Raw genomic sequence first — 18509 nt, 5'->3', positions numbered from 1 at the left:
AGTGTGACGTAGTTCCGAGGTAACTCAGGGTTTGTTGACTGTATGTACGCCCCAGTTTGGCCAAATGAAGTTATACAGGATGTACGCGAGTTGCTTGCCTGACCAACAGCGTGGAACATAATGTTGTCCTTATAACAAAACCAGCTTCCAGCTCTAGTCAACGGTAATCAACTCGAGCGCTGCCTTCTAGCATAAGTTCTAGTGATTACAAAAATATAAATACGATTGAGAACGTTCCTTTAGCACGAATAAGAACTGAACTAGATCAATATTGTATTTGGAAAGGAAACCTCGTGAATCGAGTATTTATTTTGCATATTTAAAAAATCTTTGTAACCAAAAAATATTTCCATAATTATTTAGGGTTTTTTATTATGATTATTTATAAATGATGTATGGCTGTGTGAAGTTTTTCGTCTGTAATTTATGTATTAGTTATGTATGTGTATGTTTATTTGTTTGGATAAATATTTAGCGGCGCGGTCGTGGTATGGATGACTCGCCTGTTGTAGCGCGGGACGCTTTCGGCAAAATGAAAAATTAAAATAGTCGTCTGATATGTCGAGCACAAATTTCGGGAGGCCGTTGTCCGGATGTAGATCTGTCTACGCTGCGTTTGATAGTATATGAGACTCGATTATACAGGACTTCTAAGATTACTATCTACAGAAGCTTGAAGTGAGATACAGAGATCACTTATTAAAATACCACATTGATACTATCTGTCGGTGGCACAGCACAGACTTCCATTTATTCACAATTTCCACTCCATCTACATAAATAGATATCCTTTTGAATTAAAGAATAAAACATACCCATTTCCAACACACTCGGAAAATTTAAAATGAGTCGATATCGTCCTCATTAAATGAATTAGTATACCATCGGTTTGCAATTTATTGCTTTTATTAGGTAGTTCTCTGGTGCCAACAAAATAGCCGAACTTCTGCACCAGAGCTTGGTCTCCGGGTAACCATCGTACGCGTACTGTACGCAGCGAACAGTATCTACTGGAGATACTAACAACTATACTTCGTTTTTTTAGGATTAGAAATTTGGTAAAAAATCTTGATGTGTCTTTTAATTGAAAAACACATTTTAAAAATAAGTTACGGTAAATATGTAACAATTATGAATCTAATACGATCTTTTATAGTCTTCTGCTTTCATAAGTAATAGTTATTGATTTTTAAAAAGTGTTTTTCAATTAAAAGACACATCAAGATTGTTTACCAAATTTCTAATCCTAAAAAAAACGAAGTATAACATAGAAGCAGCGCTCCGGCCGCGCCCCGCGCTACGCAGCTCAGAGAGGTCGCGCCGCCTTCCGTGTGTACGTGTTGAACACATAACACCAGCGAGTTATCGAACGTTTGATACGATTTTTATACGCCGAGGTGCTGGTAGAACTAAATCATTCATGACTCGACAATCCGGATTGTCTCCATGCACGACGCACGAAAACTGGCAGCTCATGCCTCCATCGTAGCTACGCACTGTATTAAGCATCAAGTAATGTACCTTAATAATTATATAGATAGACTGAGAAACGTGTATCTGATATGTTCCAGAATTATATAGACGACCCGAGCTAGGGACGCACTGCATCTCCATGTAAATCGAATATTGGTTTTGTTCGCAAACAGTATATTAAATTGCATTTATTGAATCGGAGTAAAAAGTATTTATTTTTCCAACGGAATGCTACAACATATCTTTAAAGAGTCGTACGGTTCCCTTATACCGCGTAAAACCGAAAAGCAAGTTATGTTAAAAGAAATAGAAATGTTTGCCATATAGTTAGAGTTCATGATTGTGTAGCCAGCTGCTTCCTGACTGCCGCCCAGCAATAAACAAATGTACCTCATGTATCAGCCGTAAAAGTGAATGGCGACTATACATATATGGCGTATCAATGAATTCATTCATAATTTCTCCATGAAATTTCACATCTCACTGTACACTCCAACTACGAATTAAATTACAATTTCCTTTAACAGTACAAACATGCTTTTCGGTAACGCGCGTTGCAAGAGTATCGTGCGTATATTTTAAATCGCCGTCCTTTCACGTAACTTACATATCGCAGAATACGTCTTCATTCATACTGTGTGGCAAGCAGTGGGCAAGCAAAATGTTTCAGTCCAACTAACTTATATGCTATAAAAATATTTGTAATCAGAATTCATAGCGATATAACATTGTCAACCTTAGTGAATGTAGCATGTCAAGCGTTTTTAAATGTTACTACTCGTACTTAAGGCTTACCTTCTTAAACAAATGATAAATAATGTAGGTACATACATGGGCGTTTTCTACAATAATTATTGAAAGCCTGATTCTTTCATATTTGGACCTTCTTGGGCTCATTCTACTCAGAATCGACAGCATTCTCCATCCTACTGTTAAAAAAAGATGTCCCAAAAGGTTCAGTCCATTACGTCACGTTTTAGTGGGATTTTTTTTTCACTTGTACTGCGTGACGTAGTGGAAAGTACGATTTTCATACAAATTTTGGGATATTTTTTTAGCATCAGGATTGTGTGTGTGTGTGTGTGAATCTGAGTTGAAAGAACCCAAAAACACCAGGATCTGTGAGAATCAGGTTGTCAATATTTATTTTAGAAAACGCCCTCATACCATGTGCCATTGTCCACACTTAACTGAAAATTTGTAAACCATATTGCAAAGACAATAAGGTCAGTTAATTGAGTCGATGATCAAATAAAAAAACACGATGTAAATAAAATAGCACACAAGTTAGTTGGACTCGAAATTGCCTGTCCTGTATCATGTCTAGCATGGACAATTCGCCATTATTTTTTAATTATTGTGTCATTCAATGTAAAATTCGTCATGAAATTTACCTATGGAGCATTATGAACTTCCATGTCTTATAGTAATTAATAAACTCTTATTATAGTTGTTACTCTGGAGCCACTGTTGATTCTTGTATTTGTAAATATTTTATTTTCTGTTTTTATTGTAACTTAAAAACCCTTGTGAAATACGTGTGAAATAAAAAAAAACTTGTAATATATTGAACTTATCTAGTTTTATTTATCACGATTTGCACAGCATTTTATTACAGTTTGTTGATATCACAGAATATAAGTACGTACAGTCAGTAGCAGAAGTTGCTTAGCGGGCGAGGTGTTCAAAATTACCTTGACACGCTCTTATTCTTTTAACAATATTCATATTCTTTATTTGTATTGATCATACATTGTCACAGATGCGTAATAAAGTCGCGTCAAGATCATTTTGAACACCTCGCCCGCTTTACAATCTCTGCTGCTGACTAGGTAGGTAGGTAAACTCAGTCTGCGCAGAAGTTGCTTCTAGGGCAGCGGTCGGCAACCCGCGGCCTGCGGGCCGCATGCGGCCTGTGAACCTGTCACTTGCGGCCCGCGAGCCTCCCTGGCTATTTTGTATGTAATATTGACAAACGACAATGTCTGATAAAGTCATAAATATTAACAAAGTGTGGCCCACGTCAACTTCGTCGCATCAACTACTATGTGGCTCTTGGCTGCTAAAAGATTGCCGACCGCTGCTCTAGGGTCATAAAAATGTTCCGACTGATGACTATGAGGATATGTAATGTAGTAAGTACTCTCTGACGGAAGACTAAAAAAATTCTCATAGTCATTCTCATTCTCTTCTAGGTAGGTATTTTTCAAAATAAATTTAAAGCAAAGCTAAAAAGCAGCATACCTAGTCTAGAAGGACCTTGGCATTACCGCGCATTTTTGAAGCCAGGCTTCACATTAGAGTTGGATTGATTGTCTAGGCTTCATGCGCGAGTACTGGCTGATGGTTGCCTCGCACGAACAGCATCGGCGGCATGTCCCGGCTCAGCATATCCAGCCACGCCATGTACAACGACGCCGGTAGGCCCTGAAATACCCATCAAGTTGATATCTACTTGAAAAGTCCAATATGCGCACGCAAAAAAACGCCCGTAGTTTTTTTTACGTATGTTACTTACTACCTAATTCGTTTACAGTTATACTTCGTTTTTTTAGCATTAGAAATAAGGTAAACAATCTTGATGTGTCTTTTAATTGAAAAACACATTTTAAAAATAAGTTACGGCAAATATAAATATATTATGAATCTAATACGATCATTTATATTCTTCTGCTTTCATAAGTAATAGGTAGTTACTGATTTTTAAAAAGCGTTTTTCAATTAAGACATGTCAAAATCGCTTACCTTCTTTCAAGTTCTTTCTAATGCTAAAAAAAACGAACTATAGATACAGCTTTTAATCCTTACCACAACATTATTTCTGCTTCTGTTTGATTTTAGTCGGCATTTTAAAAACGCCACTCAACAGCATTAAATCATCTTACTATATTTTTCTACTCCAGCACTCAAATGTGTCAATTAAATGACTGACAGTGATATCTAAAGCAATGTCATTTGAATGCTTTGTCTATAGGCTCATAAGATGACTGCTAGCAGTCATCTTATGAGTATAATACAACTGCTTTATTTTTTTTAAAGATACAAGTTCCGATCATCTTGATTGAAAGAGGTATGTTTTCATTTACAATAATAACTCTTTTTTTTTTTAAATAATAACTCTTTTTTTTTTAAATAATAACTCAATTTTTTTTAAATAACAACTCTTTTTTTTAATAATAACTTTTTTTTTTAATAATCTCTTTTTGTTTTAATAATAACTTTTTTTTTTTTTTTTTTTTTTTTTTTTTTTGCTGCAGCTGTCATAGAAAAAGTAATGTGTGCAACAGCTCATAATTGGTTCTTAAAATTCTCGGGTCTTTTTTTACAAAACTCGACTACGTCTCGTTTTGTAACTTCGACCCTTGAATTTTAAGAACCCTTATTATATCACTGTTGCATAAACTACTATTCTCTATGGTCAAGTGTAATAATTATGATAGGTAAGTAAGTGCTTTATGATTATTTTGGTAAAATACAAAATCAAATGGCGTAGTGCCGTCGACCACAGACGGAAATAGGCGCTTCATAAAAATAGTTCCCATTTGTCTCCACCTCATGTATGGCGGCGGTCACGTGGGGGAGGACACAAATGGGAATACACTCATTCACAAACTAGATGTAGGTAACCAAGATATTTTAATAACAACAACAAGCTTACAAGTACAAGCTATTGTTTTGATTTGTTACTCACTTCCCTAGGCACGGGCAGATTCATAACGACGAAGGTGGACTTGCCCGAGTTCTCGAGCAGCAGTTCGCGCAGGCGCAGCTGTCGGCTCGTTTTTGCTTCCCATCGTGTCAAATCAGCCTCGCTTACCAAACAGTCTAGAACAAAACTTCGATAATCAACTATTCCATCCCTTGAAAGTAAATGAAGATTGTAAAGGGCGAATCAAAATATCTGCTAGGCCACGGACTGAACGCATGCGACAGGCGGTGCGGGCAGCGGTGCAGTTGCTCCCGTGCCGTCGTCCATAACAGATAAAGACAATCAGTGCCAGCGCTTGCTACGCGCTACGAGCGTAGCCGATAACATGGGAAAAATGCGTTCAAGTCTAACATTTTGATTGAGTCACTCGAACGTCGATTTTTTTTCCTTTTATTCCTAATTTTAATATAGCTCGCAGACCTTTCTGCCTGGTACAAAATAAGTTTATGCTGTACCTCTACTTGGCGCGTGTCTGTGTATGAGCGAGTGGAACAGGTCCCAGGTGGCGGGCGCCGGCGTGTCGCCCACGCCGCTCAGAAGAGTCAGCGACGCGTAGCTGATGCGGAACTTCGCCAGGAGACTCTTCAACCTGTGGACATGAACCTAGCATTCATATAGCATTCATATCACCAATGCGTAAGAAATCATACGTCGGTGGGTATTTAGACATTGTGTATAAATTAAACATAGAGAACCTGTTACATATTTTTAGGGTTCCGTACCCAAAGGGTAAAAACGGGACCCTATTACTAAGACTCCGCTGTCCGTCCGTCCGTCCGTCCGTCCGTCCGTCTGTCACCAGGCTGTATCTCACGAACCGTGATAGCTAGACAGTTGAAATTTTCAAAGATGATGTATTTCTGTTGCCGCTATAACAACAAATACTAAAAACAGAATAAAATAAAGATTTAAGTGGGGCTCCCATACAACAAACGTCATTTTTGACCGAAGTTAAGCAACGTCGGGCGGGGTCAGTACTTGGATGGGTGACCGTTTTTTTGCTTGTTTTGCTCTATTTTTGTTGATGGTGCGGAACCCTCCGTGCGCGAGTCCGACTCGCACTTGGCCGGTTTTTATATTCTGTTTTTACACATACATGCTTTCTTTCGCGCGCAATGTCGATAGGCGGGCACGAGTTTCATTCGCAAACGTATGAATGAGCGAGTGCATGCACGTTTTTTGTCCCTCCCATATTATTAATATGTACCTGGACTCGCATCCATAAAGTAAGAAGACCAAACTCTCACGAATTCTTAGTGTAAGGCCTGAGTGGACGCTCGAAGCGGAGCGTTCGGCGGGACGTGTAGCGTGGCGTCGGGCTCACAAGTGATTTGAGCAGCGTGTACTAAGGCCGCTCCTATACGCTTGCATTTGTTTAACATGCACGCCGCACGCCCCGCCCCGCTGCACGCCCAACTCGAGCGTCCACTCAGGCCTTACACTTACTGGTTCTCGGCGTCGGCCCTGTCGCGGGTGTGGCGAGCGAGCGCGAGGATACGCAGTTGGACCGGCGCGTGCGCCCCGCGGGTCGCCATGATGTACGGCAGCAGGATGTTCAGCCCTCCGTCGTCGTATAGCCACCACGCGTCCAACGTTCCCTGCAAACAAACAAGCATGCATTGTAGATATAGAGTAACTCTATCTCGTGATGATCTATAGATCCACCTAGCTTAAGTGTAAGGCCTGAGTGGACGCTCGGAGCGAAGCGTTCGGCGGGGCGTGCAGCGTGGCGTCGGGCTCACAAGTAATTTGAGCAGCGTGCACTAAGGCCGCTCGTATAATTTTGCATTTGTTTAACATGCACGCCGCACGCCCCGCCCCGCTGCACGCCCAACTCGAGCGTCCACTCAGGCCTCACACTTATGCACAGACCTTGAAGTGACAAGTATGGCGTGCCACTATAAACATCTTTTTATTACACGACTGCCCCAAAAAAAGAGTGTATTGTTTTCAGGGTTCATGTTTGTATGTGGGTATGTAAGTTTCTTTATTACACCGTAACAGCTAAGTGCCTGAACCGATTTAGGTGTTTGAGATGTCATTGGAATCCTTACGTCATCCCGAGTAACATAGGCTATGTGACGTCATCACAAAACCAATATGGCGGATTATGCACTGCAAATTGTGCAACCGAAACAAAAATAAAACTTATAAACCTATCGAGTTGGGTATTAAAATAAAGGATTTTGAAAGACGATTCTAAAACTGTACACAAAATATGGTTTAAACTATTCATTTGGTAGGACAAGATTTTACAAAATGTAAGTATAACGCAAAGATAAATGAATTGTCTAAATCTATTGAATGGGATATTAGAAGAAAGGATTTTTTAAGGCGATCATACGAATATATATAAGTTATATGTTTAATTGTATCGTTGGAGAGAAAATACGAAATGTTCTACATCGCGCTAATGACATTTCTCTTTGCAGCTATATACGACAACGTCATACGTGGCGCTTACGTTATATCGTCTTTGTACGAGTATTCTTGTATGTGTGTTTAGAATAATTAATTAATTATTCTCATTTCTTATTCATATTAATGGTAAATTGTATTATTGGTAATTAGGTTGATAAGAATGATACCTAAAGGCGAACGTTGAACAATCCAGTAAATAAACTGATACATTAGAAGCCCATTTACTTCAGTAATGATCAAATTGAACATTTTCAAAACGATTTAACTCGCAGTTAAACTCACGTGTTGAAGTTGCATGGGTTTATAGGGTCCGGAAGCAGACAGACCCGTGTTACTCTCTGCTTCAACGATCTTGAATGAGTCGCTTGGGGCCTTCAGATCCTTACCATGTGTCGATTCTCTTCTCACTGAAAACATTTAACCTAAATAATATTAGAGTCGGAGCTAGCTGTATGCTACACTGCACATGTGCACTAATTACTGTATGTGTATAAGGTTAAAAATTTTTAGGTATAAATAGAATGATATTAAATGTTTCTACATGCCAGAAAAATATCTCACTAATAGTTATTTACGATACAAGTGCGGAAAAGAGGAAATTCGAAACGAGTGGCGATTAATTAAAACACGACCGAAGTGAGTGTTTTAAATCGACACGAGTTGCGAATTACCTATTCGCACGTGTATCGTACAACGTTTTACAGTACATATGGCACTTTAAACTTTCGACATACTTACACACAGAAAGCGCTATTTCCCGCACTAGTTCGGGAAAGTAGCACCATATGTACTGTAATAGTACGAGGGGCGTTCAATAAAAAGTGAGAATGAGTATGTTATATACAACTTTTATTAAATGTTATTTTATTTTTCGACATAGTCACCTTTTAGCATAATACACTTAGTATATCTTTTTTCTAAACTTAATATTCCATTTCTAAAAAAGGTTTTATCTTAAGTACTTAAAAAATCTTGTACTGCAGCGACTACCGCGTCGTCGTCTTCAAATTTCTTGCCTCTTAGGTATTTCTTCAATCTCGGAAATAGGTAGAAATCACTAGGGGCGAGGTCTGGTGAACACGGAGGATGCTTAAGGATATCGAACCCAGCATCACGTATTGCAGCCATTGCAACGGCGGACTTGTGTGCCGGTGCATTGTCCTGATGGAACAACACAATTTTCGAGAGTTTACCTCGCCGTTTTTCACGGATCTCATTGCGCAATGTTGCTATTTGTTTGGCATATAGAGAGCCCGTAATAGTGGCTCCATGCTCGAGATACTTAATCACTACGACCCCTTTACCATCCCAAAAAACAGAGCCCATGACCTTATCGGCAGATGGGCCCACCTTGAATTTCTTCGGAGTTGGAGATGATGGCCTTTTCCATGTCATAGACTGCAGTTTTGTTTCAGGGTCGTAATGATGGAGCCATGTTTCGTCCATTGTTATAAATCGCGCCAAAAAAAGTTCCCGGTCTTGCTGTATCAGGTCCAAAGCTTCTTGACAAATCTCGACTCTAGTTTGTTTTTGCGTGTCCGTAAGCATTCTGGGTACCCAACGCGCTGATACCTTTTTCATACCCAAGCGTTCATGTAAAATATTATGCACGCTCCCCGTTGAAATCTTTACATTTTCAGCAATAAAACGAACCGTGACACGACGATCCGCCAAAACTAAGTTTTCGACTTTTTTCACAATTTCTTCAGTTACTGCTGTAGTAGGGCGTCCGGAGCGGGGGTCATCCATGGTCGATGTTCTTCCACGTCTAAATTCGGCGCACCAACGTGCAACTGTCGAATACGGAGGAGCATTAGACCTTAAAGTGTCCCGTAAATCTAAATTGACTTGGTCCGTAGAAAAATTTTTCAAACACAAGTATTTAATAACGGCGCGCAGTTCAATTTTCTCCATTTTCGCTAACGTACTCAACAGCATCGCAAAGAAATCGCCGTATTTTTTTTTTAAACAAAAAACAGTTAGTTTTTTTTTTCATGGCAATCAGCTAGGTAGATTAGCTTTACCGGCCAGTATTTACTTTCCTAATATTTAAAGAGTTTGCATCTCATTCTCATTATATATTGAACGCCCCTCGTACAGTACATACCTAGGGAAGTGAATTCGTAAATGCTCCAAATCGCAGGTGTTTGTGGCCCGAACCGAAGGTAAGGGCCATACCAATGCGACCTGGGGCTTTACGAATTACCGCCCGTGGTTTGTATACAGTTTTACGTCTCGCTTCGTAAACATTAAAATTACTTAGTAGATAAATAGGTACTTGTTTCATCTGTTAGCGGCAATGTATCGACGAAGGAGAAGTCCGAGTCCTGGTACATGAGCTGCTGGATCTCCCTCATGCTGAGCCGCGTAAGAGACGTTGAACTGGTGGGTGGAACCTGCACGCTGTCGCTGGCGCGGTACTCGGCCGCTGTGCGGAGGATCGTCACACCAAGCTTATGCTCGAAGGCTAGCCTGCAAGTAGGTATTATAAGTCAAGTTACTGCTTAATATACTTTGTTTGTAAATGTAGGTACCTATGTGCAGAGTTTGAGGTACTTTTTCTATTACAAAATACATTGATACGAGTATTGAAGGTTTGAGATTTCAACATTTTTCAAGCTCTGAGGTAACAGAGGTAAGTAACTTAGGCCCGTTTGCACCATTCACTAACCCGGGGTTAACCGGTTAAAACTGGAGTTACCAGTACAATTTGACACTTGGTTAACGGTTTAACCGCTCAACCCCGGGTTAGTGGGATGGTGCAAGTGGGCCTTACCGTACAACCCTGACATAGACCTCCGTGTTGCTTGCCTGCGCCCAGTCGTACTTATACCCGAGCAGCACAATGTTGGGCACGAGGCCGCCAAGCCCCGAGGCCTGCAGCAGCGCTCGGACTCCGGCGTCGAGCTTGCTGCCGTCCACCAGCGTGACGAACCCGCGTATCTTCATTGAGCGTAGCCATCGGTAGGATGATGCGATGCGTGCTTCACGATCCGCCGAGGATATCTTGTACTGTTATAGAGTAATTGTGAAAGGTATTTTGTAATAGATTTATAGTTGGTCAAACCAGTAAGTCAGTAAGAACCAGGAAAATTATGCTTATCCTTTTCTTTTGGGTGCTAGTACTAGTGTAAGATAAAGATAGTATGATTCTCTCTGTCTATGTTTGAAATGAGACAGTCCTTTGACAAACTATACCTACAAAACAGTATAGACAAATTACAAAACCAAATGTTTTGTTAACCGACTTGCGAGTATAATATTTATTGTCACGTGTATGGGATTACGAACAGACCCTTACCCAGATATACCTTAGAATGTATTCATAAACTATGCTGTATATTTTGACCTATAAATAAACGGACATTTGACAATCTTATCAAGAGTGCAATTAGGCGGGCCAAACAAAACAAAGCAAGCAACATTGTGAAGAATCTTGGACCACAATATTGACAAGATAATCATCATCTTCCTCGCGTTGTCCCGGCATTTTGCCACGGCTCATGGGAGCCTGGGGTCCGCTTGGCAACTAATCCCAGTACTTGGCGTGGGCACTAGTTTCAATATTGACACAATAATGATAATGAGAATTTGAGATTACCTCGTGTATCTCAGCCAGCAGGCTGAAAGTACCGCTGGTGATGAGGCCGGCCACTTGCATCAACGCCGGCCGTCGCCCCGCCGGCCCAGATAGCACCAGGACTTGTGGGTTGTACGACTTCACACTGTGGCGTGAAATTAAAACAGTCGATATGTGTGAATGGGTACAGATAAGGCGACGCAGCTTTTTAGGCTTAATTAGCAGGATGCTGTCTGGGAAGGATCACGCACGAGAAGGATTATTCCACGATTTAAATATATTTTTTTACTCTACGATATAGGTAATCATTTTTGAAACTACTATTAGACCGGTGTTAGTTAGCAATACAAAACTGAATAATACCCCCTGTTTACAAATCAATCATAAGACGATTTATATGGCTATACTTGCCTGTGTTTTTGGTTAATTTCCAGAAGCGACTGCACCACCTCATTGTAGCGCTGCGCCTCCGTGCTGCTGCCCCAGTCTGCGTCTGGATATACACACAGACAGACATGATACGGTCGGTAACCAGTGGCGAGAAACGAAAAAAATCGTCAATAACATCCTTGAGGCTAGGTTTATACAAGTCTTATAGACTGTGCTTGTCTGTTATCATATATCGTTATCGTTCTCAATATGTAGTTCGTACCTACCTATCGTTCACCGTCATCGTCATTCACAATTTGCATTATAAGTTTTGAATCCTATTGAACTCCCATAGAATGACGGCTGGACTTGGAACCGTCTATTGTAGTCTTCAAAGATATGCCTGTGCCAGTTCATGTACCTGGTCTCCTGTAGTGCACGATCAGGTAGAGCACGAGGAAAACGAGCACCGTGATCATGGCCATGGACCAGCTCAGCAGCACCATGATGGCGCAGCACAGCACCGTGCCCATCAGCGACACCCACATGTTGTAAAACTGTAAAGTGTGTTAAATTGGTTGGACAGAAGGAAATAAGAACGGGCTATTTTTGCCCTTGTTCTATTCCGCGTTCGAAGTTTTAGTTAGCCCTTAGTGTAAGGCCTGAGTGGACGCCCGAGTTGGGCGTGCAGCGGGGCAGGGCGTGCGGCGTGCATGTTAAACAAATGCAAACGTATAGGAGCGGTCTTAGTGCACGCTGCTCAAATCCCTTGGGAGCTCGACGCCACGCTGCACGCCCCACCGAATGCTCCGCTTCGAGCGTCCACTCAGGCCTTACACTTAGTGTCAAGATTGAGTCTCTGATATTAGCATAACGTAGCGAACGGGTAAAGGATTTTAACATTAAAGACCAGTTTAAACGGGATATGTAGGTACCCGAAAAGTAGGCCGCCAGCTGATGTGGTGAACGAAGGCCGCGTGGAAGGTACAGAAGTTGATGAGCGCGTACGAGGCCAGGTAGAAGTTGGAGATCAGCGGCGCGATGGTGTTCAGGTCGGCTGGAAATTACACTTTTGCATTAAAGAGGTTGACATTATGATAACGATACTCGTAATGTTTTTTGTAATGATTGTACAAACGTGGGGATACGATGTTTTAGAAGAAGAAATTGCTAGTGATCGTAGTTTCTGTTCTGTCGCCGAATGGGTACCTACCCGTCAGACATCAAGGGAGTAAAAGGTAATAACCTAAAACTGGCTTTTTAAAACCAGGCTAAAAACTTTATTTTACGATATTTAACAATACAATATGTTTATCCTTGATGTAATACAGTTTCACCTCATCACCACAGAATAAGTACCTAATAGTATTATCATACAGAACGGCCACGCACCGCCCCGCCCCGACTTACCCCCGGCATTACCTCGCTCCGTGACTGGCCACGCGACATGAATCTGGCGGACTTCCGGCGTCCTCTCAGTAAAGCGACTTACCCACACATACACAATGACGAGCGTACAGACGTGCCGCACACACATATAAACGCATATGATTTTTGATGTATGGCGTGTTCGCCCTGTGTCATCACTATAAAACTTCAGATAAATTACCGATGAGCAAAAACAGCAGTGACACAAAGAAGGTGAGCACGTATCCTCGATAGGGCTCGCCGTGCTTGCCATAGGGCTTCGAGAAGAAGATGAGGCCAGGGTAGATGCGGTCCACGCCCAGCGCCTGGATCAGCCGCGGGACTGACAGCAGGTTGGTCAGCGCGGTGGACAGCGTCGCCGCCCAGCAGCCGCCGTAGATCAGGGGGGCCCACCAGGACATTAGTTGCATTACCTGAAAGTGCATAGGTATGTATATAAGTTATAATTAACCTTTTAACCGCTGTAGACTGATATATAAGACATACAAAATCGGGCACATTTCGCCGCTGTCTGATAAATAAGACAAAACTTCATGTAACTTCGTACCCCCCTGCGACACGAGCACGCTCAATGACGTATTCTATGGCGGTTAAAAGGTTATAGATGATATAATGTATGCTAGTTAGTCAGAATACTATTTACTCTTACTAACTATGTTACACTCGTAAATATGAAAGATTATGTATTGCCGTAATACAGTGTAAACTAGTACGGAGGGTAGCTTGCTTTCGGTATACCTTGCACATCCATACAAGTAAAAATATATCTATATGTATAGCAATGGTACCACACCGCATTTTGTACCTAAATTAATCTCCTATGTAAAGGTAAGCAATAAAAATATATTGATTGATTGATTGATTGATGTGGTGAGATATGTGTAAGATGACAAGATTTACCTATGTGGCTCAATGAAACTTTCGCGTGAAGAAGCTGGTATTATCGAGTTACTTGATAGTCTTGGTGCAGGCCATAATCGCACTTAGGTGCACAGGCGGACAACGCGGCATGAGTGAGGTTCATGACGTCACCACTGGCGTCGCGTAGGGCGCCCGCGCCGCAGAGCAATGCGATTAGCGCGTACGAAGACATGGAGATTAATAGCGCCAGTAACGTGCCTTTTGGGATGGCGGAGGCGGGATCCTGCGAAACATCAACAAATTATTGATTATAAAGTTAAAGTATGTTAAATCACGGCTACTGGAGAAAGTTAACAAAGGGTTCTGCCAAGGATCTCTACATCTACACTCATCAATCGTACGCTAATATGCTGCTCTCATATAGCAGTTTAACATTTATTTTTGTACCCTCAAGTCGCCACAAATGTTAGCGCCGGCCTGCACGCCGGTGACGGCGGGGAAGTACATCGCGAACACGGTGAACACGTCGTGGTGGACGCCCTCGCTCAAGCGGAAATCTGGCATTGAGTTCTGCTTCATCGTCTCCGCTGAAACATGGTTTGATAGATTAGTTACATCATAGACCTAACTCAAAACCTTCATCATAGTTAGATTTAGCATGGTTTATCATGGAGTTTAACCAAACATCATAAGCTTGCGTATAAAAGAAAAGCGAGTCTCTTAAATGTTAGGTGCTTGATAGCTATTTTTATAAGGAAATATACCTTATAGGTACAGTGAAACCTGGTTAATTGGGACCAGGTTAAATGGCAGGAAACCTCAATAATTGCAACCAAAGGTCCGGTCCCGGTGCCTTGTGACCAAAAGGCCTGCTGGCTTTACAAGCTGCGAAATGTTGGAATTATAGTTAATAGAATAATATCCAAACCGACTAATGGACAAAAACTCTACTTACCGCTTACTCCTACGAAGCCCCGGGCGATTTCAGTGTTGTTCGTGGGTCCCTTGGCGACCCCTATGACGTAGTTGAAGATCGCCAAGACGATCACTGTGATTAAAAAGTTCTGAAAGAAAATAGGTAGGTACGTAGGTATATAACATAAATTCGCGTTGAATACAGTTTATGTCATAACATAATGTTTTATCAATAGGTTTAGATACCTATAGAATATATCACTTAATAAATACAATGTACCCACATTCGACAAGTCGCTTTTGGTGGTTACTTGGATTTGTACTCAGCATTAGCTATGATATAAATTTGAGTCTCATAAACGTAACAATTCCAACCTGCGTTTTTGTCTCCCAGTCCATCCCAACAGCGCATATAAGGCACATAACCAGCAGAGCGATGGCGCCGACGATCCTCGTGTCGTTGACGCCGTTGTCGACGATCTTAAGGCCGTGCGCTCTGAGGAGATCGTTGAGCGAGTCGCAGAAGCCGATGGTGTTCATGCTGGCCGCGACGGCGTTGGCGAACGCGAAGATCACGCCGACAGACGCGCCGAGCTCCGCGCCGAGGGAGCGCGACACTAGGTAGTAAACGCCTCCTGCAAAACATGTCCGTCTTCATAAGTTATTGAACTCTTTAAGTAGTTTATATATTTACAGTTTTGAATGATTCACGGTTAGTTTCACTAGACTTATATCGACCGGGATATGAACCGTGATTACCTTTTGTGTTGTTGTGTTGTCTTTTGTTTTATGTTGAATATCGGGAGCTCGAAAACAACACAAAAGGTAATCACGATTCACGGTTCATATCCTGGTCGATATAAGTCTAGTTTATATTTGTGGAATTCTATCAGGAATGAATTTTCTTTGCAAACCTAAGTATTTGGTTTTCTAGGCCAACATTTCTTTGTTTAACTTTATCTTGTAAGCAATTTTTATTCAAGTTTTCAGGCTGCATTGTTGTAGGCATTTCTGTAAACCAATTCTAGTCGGCGGTATTATTGGTATTATATACTTACGTCTTGATTGACGACTATAAAGGCTACGATAAATAACAGATGCTTACTATTCACTGCTCATTCAAATTTCTAAGGAACGTGAACTATCCTGATTGCATAATGGCCGTTATCTACATGTAATAATATAGGTACCTAATATACTTAGGTATGTAAATCATTCGCTGTTATGATCAACCTAATCAATTTGTTTGTTAAACATATAACAGGACATGTTTATTGCCTTTTCCTTAGTACCTATAGACCACGTCATTACACGTGTACACTACTTGATGGATGCTTTAGTATGCTATGGAGATTAGAAAATGAAACACATGTTTACCTTTTTGAAAGAAAATGTTGGTACCTAATTAATTATTCGTTGCTCTCGAAACGACAAGAATAATTGCCGTGGTGAGTACGGTGACAGAATTTATGATAGATACATTTCATACATTTCTGGTTATTACCTCCTTTCAGTTGTCCATTCGTGCATATGGCGCTGAGCGAGAGGGTTGTGATGACGCACACGACGGCAGAGACCAGGATAATCGCCATGGTGACCAGGGTGCCAGCCTGGCCCACGATCCAGGAGATGCGGAGGAAGAGCATGACGCCCCAGATGTTCAGCAGGCACGGGATCAGCACGCCCTGAAGAATGGACCGTAAACTGGGGTTACTTTGAACAGTGGGGTAACATTTAACACTTAATGTGGACGATGGTTCAAATACATGTGCTGCGGGTGCTGCCTAATTAGAATACAGGGAACAATCAGATCAGATCACGGCTTGTTGATATGAACAGTCCTTAGCTATACCTAGATTTTTCATACAGGATATGTAAGCGATAATTATACATGTATATAAAAAGAAATTAGCAGCGCCTAATTTACATTGATTTTACAGTGAAATTCAATATTTTATTTCTTTACTATTTTGTTCACACCGTATACATTTTTGGAGATAAAAACTGTGGCACAAACCTGAATCCATCCTAACTTGATTCCTCCGTATGTAGTCAGCTCGGGAGTGGGTTCCAGCGACACCATGGAACCGTGATGTTCGTCTGGCTACAAATTAATCATGTAACATCAGGAAGAAACATTACTAAAGTTTTTTTTACAAAACCTACTTTTAGGAAATTCCAGACTTTACTCGTTAAAACTATACCTATCGCTATCGTTATCACTAAAGTCTATTTTTTTATTCGGTAGACTGAAATGACAGTTAATAGTATGAAATGACATTTCATGTTCATACTATTAACTGTCATTTCAGTCTACGGAATTAAAAAATAGACTTTAGGTACTTTAATTTTTAAACTAGTGAGTTAAGAGCCAACAGGAGTGGTCATTTCTCCATACAAACGTACTCGACTGTTTCCTCCGTGGGTTTTAAAGCTAGAGCAATGATTTTTTCAACACAGATTAATATTGTCAATATCTGTGTCGGACCGTTTTGCTTTTTTTGATATTTTTGTTTTTTAAGGCGCTAGAGCCCTTCAAAAATGGCCAAAATGGCCTAATTGACTATGCCGCAATGAGAGGCGTGCTATTCAAAACTGACATCAATTAGTCAAAAAAGCAAAACGGTCCGACACAGATAATGTCATAATCATTTAGATTTCCAAATTTGGTTACGATTGGTTAAGTTTTGGAGGAGGAAACAGTCGAGTACGAAACCTCGATTTTTGATATTTTTACGCAGGATTTTTCGCCTTGTCCTTATCGCACTAGTTTTAGGAGCCGCTTCCGTTAGGGAGACGGGTATATTTACCTAAAATATTTAAATCTTAGCTCCTGTTGGCTCTTAACAAAAATTAATAAAACAACGTAAACAAAAATTGTAGAATGTGGTCCACCTAATTTTCTAAAGATCTAAACAAAAGCCACAAAAAAAGGATTTCTATACTTACAATCAGTGACTTTTGAAAATCGGCACGATTTTAGTAAAAATATATTGGGTACCTACTTAAGTGTTTTTTCAGCTAATTGATCTTTCCTCAATGTTTTAAGACTTTTTAGGGTAGTTCCCAAATAAATTCTTTCGACCTGTAGATGTATCTTCTTACCTGTGTTGATCGCGACCATTTTACTCTAACCCCCTTTTTTACTCTTTCTTCTGTCGGAATATCTTGTCTTTTTCTTATCTTTGGCATATAATAACACGCAGAACTTTTCGACACTGAAAATATTACAGGTTTAGGTACATATCGTAGACATAGACTGTAGGTACCAATTTCAAACAAACCATGTTTGATTAAGGTGTTTCTTTTAGAGGACATAATTATTTATAGGAAAACAATTACTATCTTTTACATAGCATAGCTATTATGCCTATTGCTTAGGTACACCTGACCTACCTAAAATTAAGAGAGTGTGACCTACACGTCACACTCTCTTAATTTTGAGATAGAAAGGCGACATAGAAAAAATAACTTCTTATGATTTTTGTGGTATATACTGAGAAGGACCTTACTAAACTATCCTGGAAGAAGGGGTCTAGCCAAATGGATATATATATATAATATATTATGTAATAGGTATTGTATATAGGAACTTAGCGTGCAAATTGGTCGATCAAAAGATAATCTTTTGAGATGGGGAATTGGGCGACAAGGGGATACATCCTGCGAGTGTGGAGTCCATCAAACAACAATACACATGAGACAGTGTTCTCTGTGCTCAACGATGTGCACTGAGGAAGATCTCCTGAGGGC

At 40.7% G+C, this 18509-nt stretch overlaps 2 protein-coding genes across 2 annotated transcripts in view; both read right to left on the bottom strand.

Annotated features, from left to right (window-relative positions):
• Positions 1 to 18509, bottom strand: part of LOC134656467 (large ribosomal subunit protein uL23m) — a 315632-nt gene that overhangs the window by 108109 nt on the left and 189014 nt on the right. The gene's annotated exons all lie outside the window — the stretch shown is intronic.
• LOC134656600 (bumetanide-sensitive sodium-(potassium)-chloride cotransporter-like) lies at positions 3776 to 16839 on the bottom strand. The gene is made up of 18 exons (XM_063512156.1): positions 16774 to 16839; positions 16261 to 16540; positions 15132 to 15391; positions 14797 to 14905; positions 14289 to 14428; positions 13933 to 14124; positions 13162 to 13393; positions 12488 to 12609; positions 11974 to 12109; positions 11591 to 11676; positions 11205 to 11321; positions 10380 to 10615; positions 9882 to 10075; positions 7886 to 8016; positions 6629 to 6780; positions 5638 to 5771; positions 5165 to 5298; positions 3776 to 3900 (listed from the first exon to the last, which is right to left on the bottom strand). Exons 1-18 carry the CDS (start codon positions 16837 to 16839, stop codon positions 3790 to 3792), a joined length of 2832 nt encoding a protein of 943 aa, XP_063368226.1. The 3' UTR covers positions 3776 to 3789.

Source organism: Cydia amplana, chromosome 18 (genome assembly GCF_948474715.1).
Source record: "Cydia amplana chromosome 18, ilCydAmpl1.1, whole genome shotgun sequence".
NCBI classification, from domain to species: Eukaryota; Metazoa; Arthropoda; class Insecta; order Lepidoptera; family Tortricidae; genus Cydia; species Cydia amplana.
Note: the sequence above shows the minus strand (reverse complement) of the source record. Positions and strands in the feature narration are given on the sequence as shown.

Coding starts and splice junctions, on each gene's coding strand:
- LOC134656600 (XM_063512156.1), bottom strand. CDS start 16,839: ATGGTGTCGCTGGAACCCACTCCCGAGCTGACTACATACGGAGGAATC. Junction 14,429..14,796: donor GGGCTTCGTAGGAGTAAGCG/GTAAGTAGAGTT, acceptor ACCATGTTTCAG/CGGAGACGATGAAGCAGAAC. Junction 10,076..10,379: donor GTCTATGTCAGGGTTGTACG/GTAAGGCCCACT, acceptor ACCTACTTGCAG/GCTAGCCTTCGAGCATAAGC.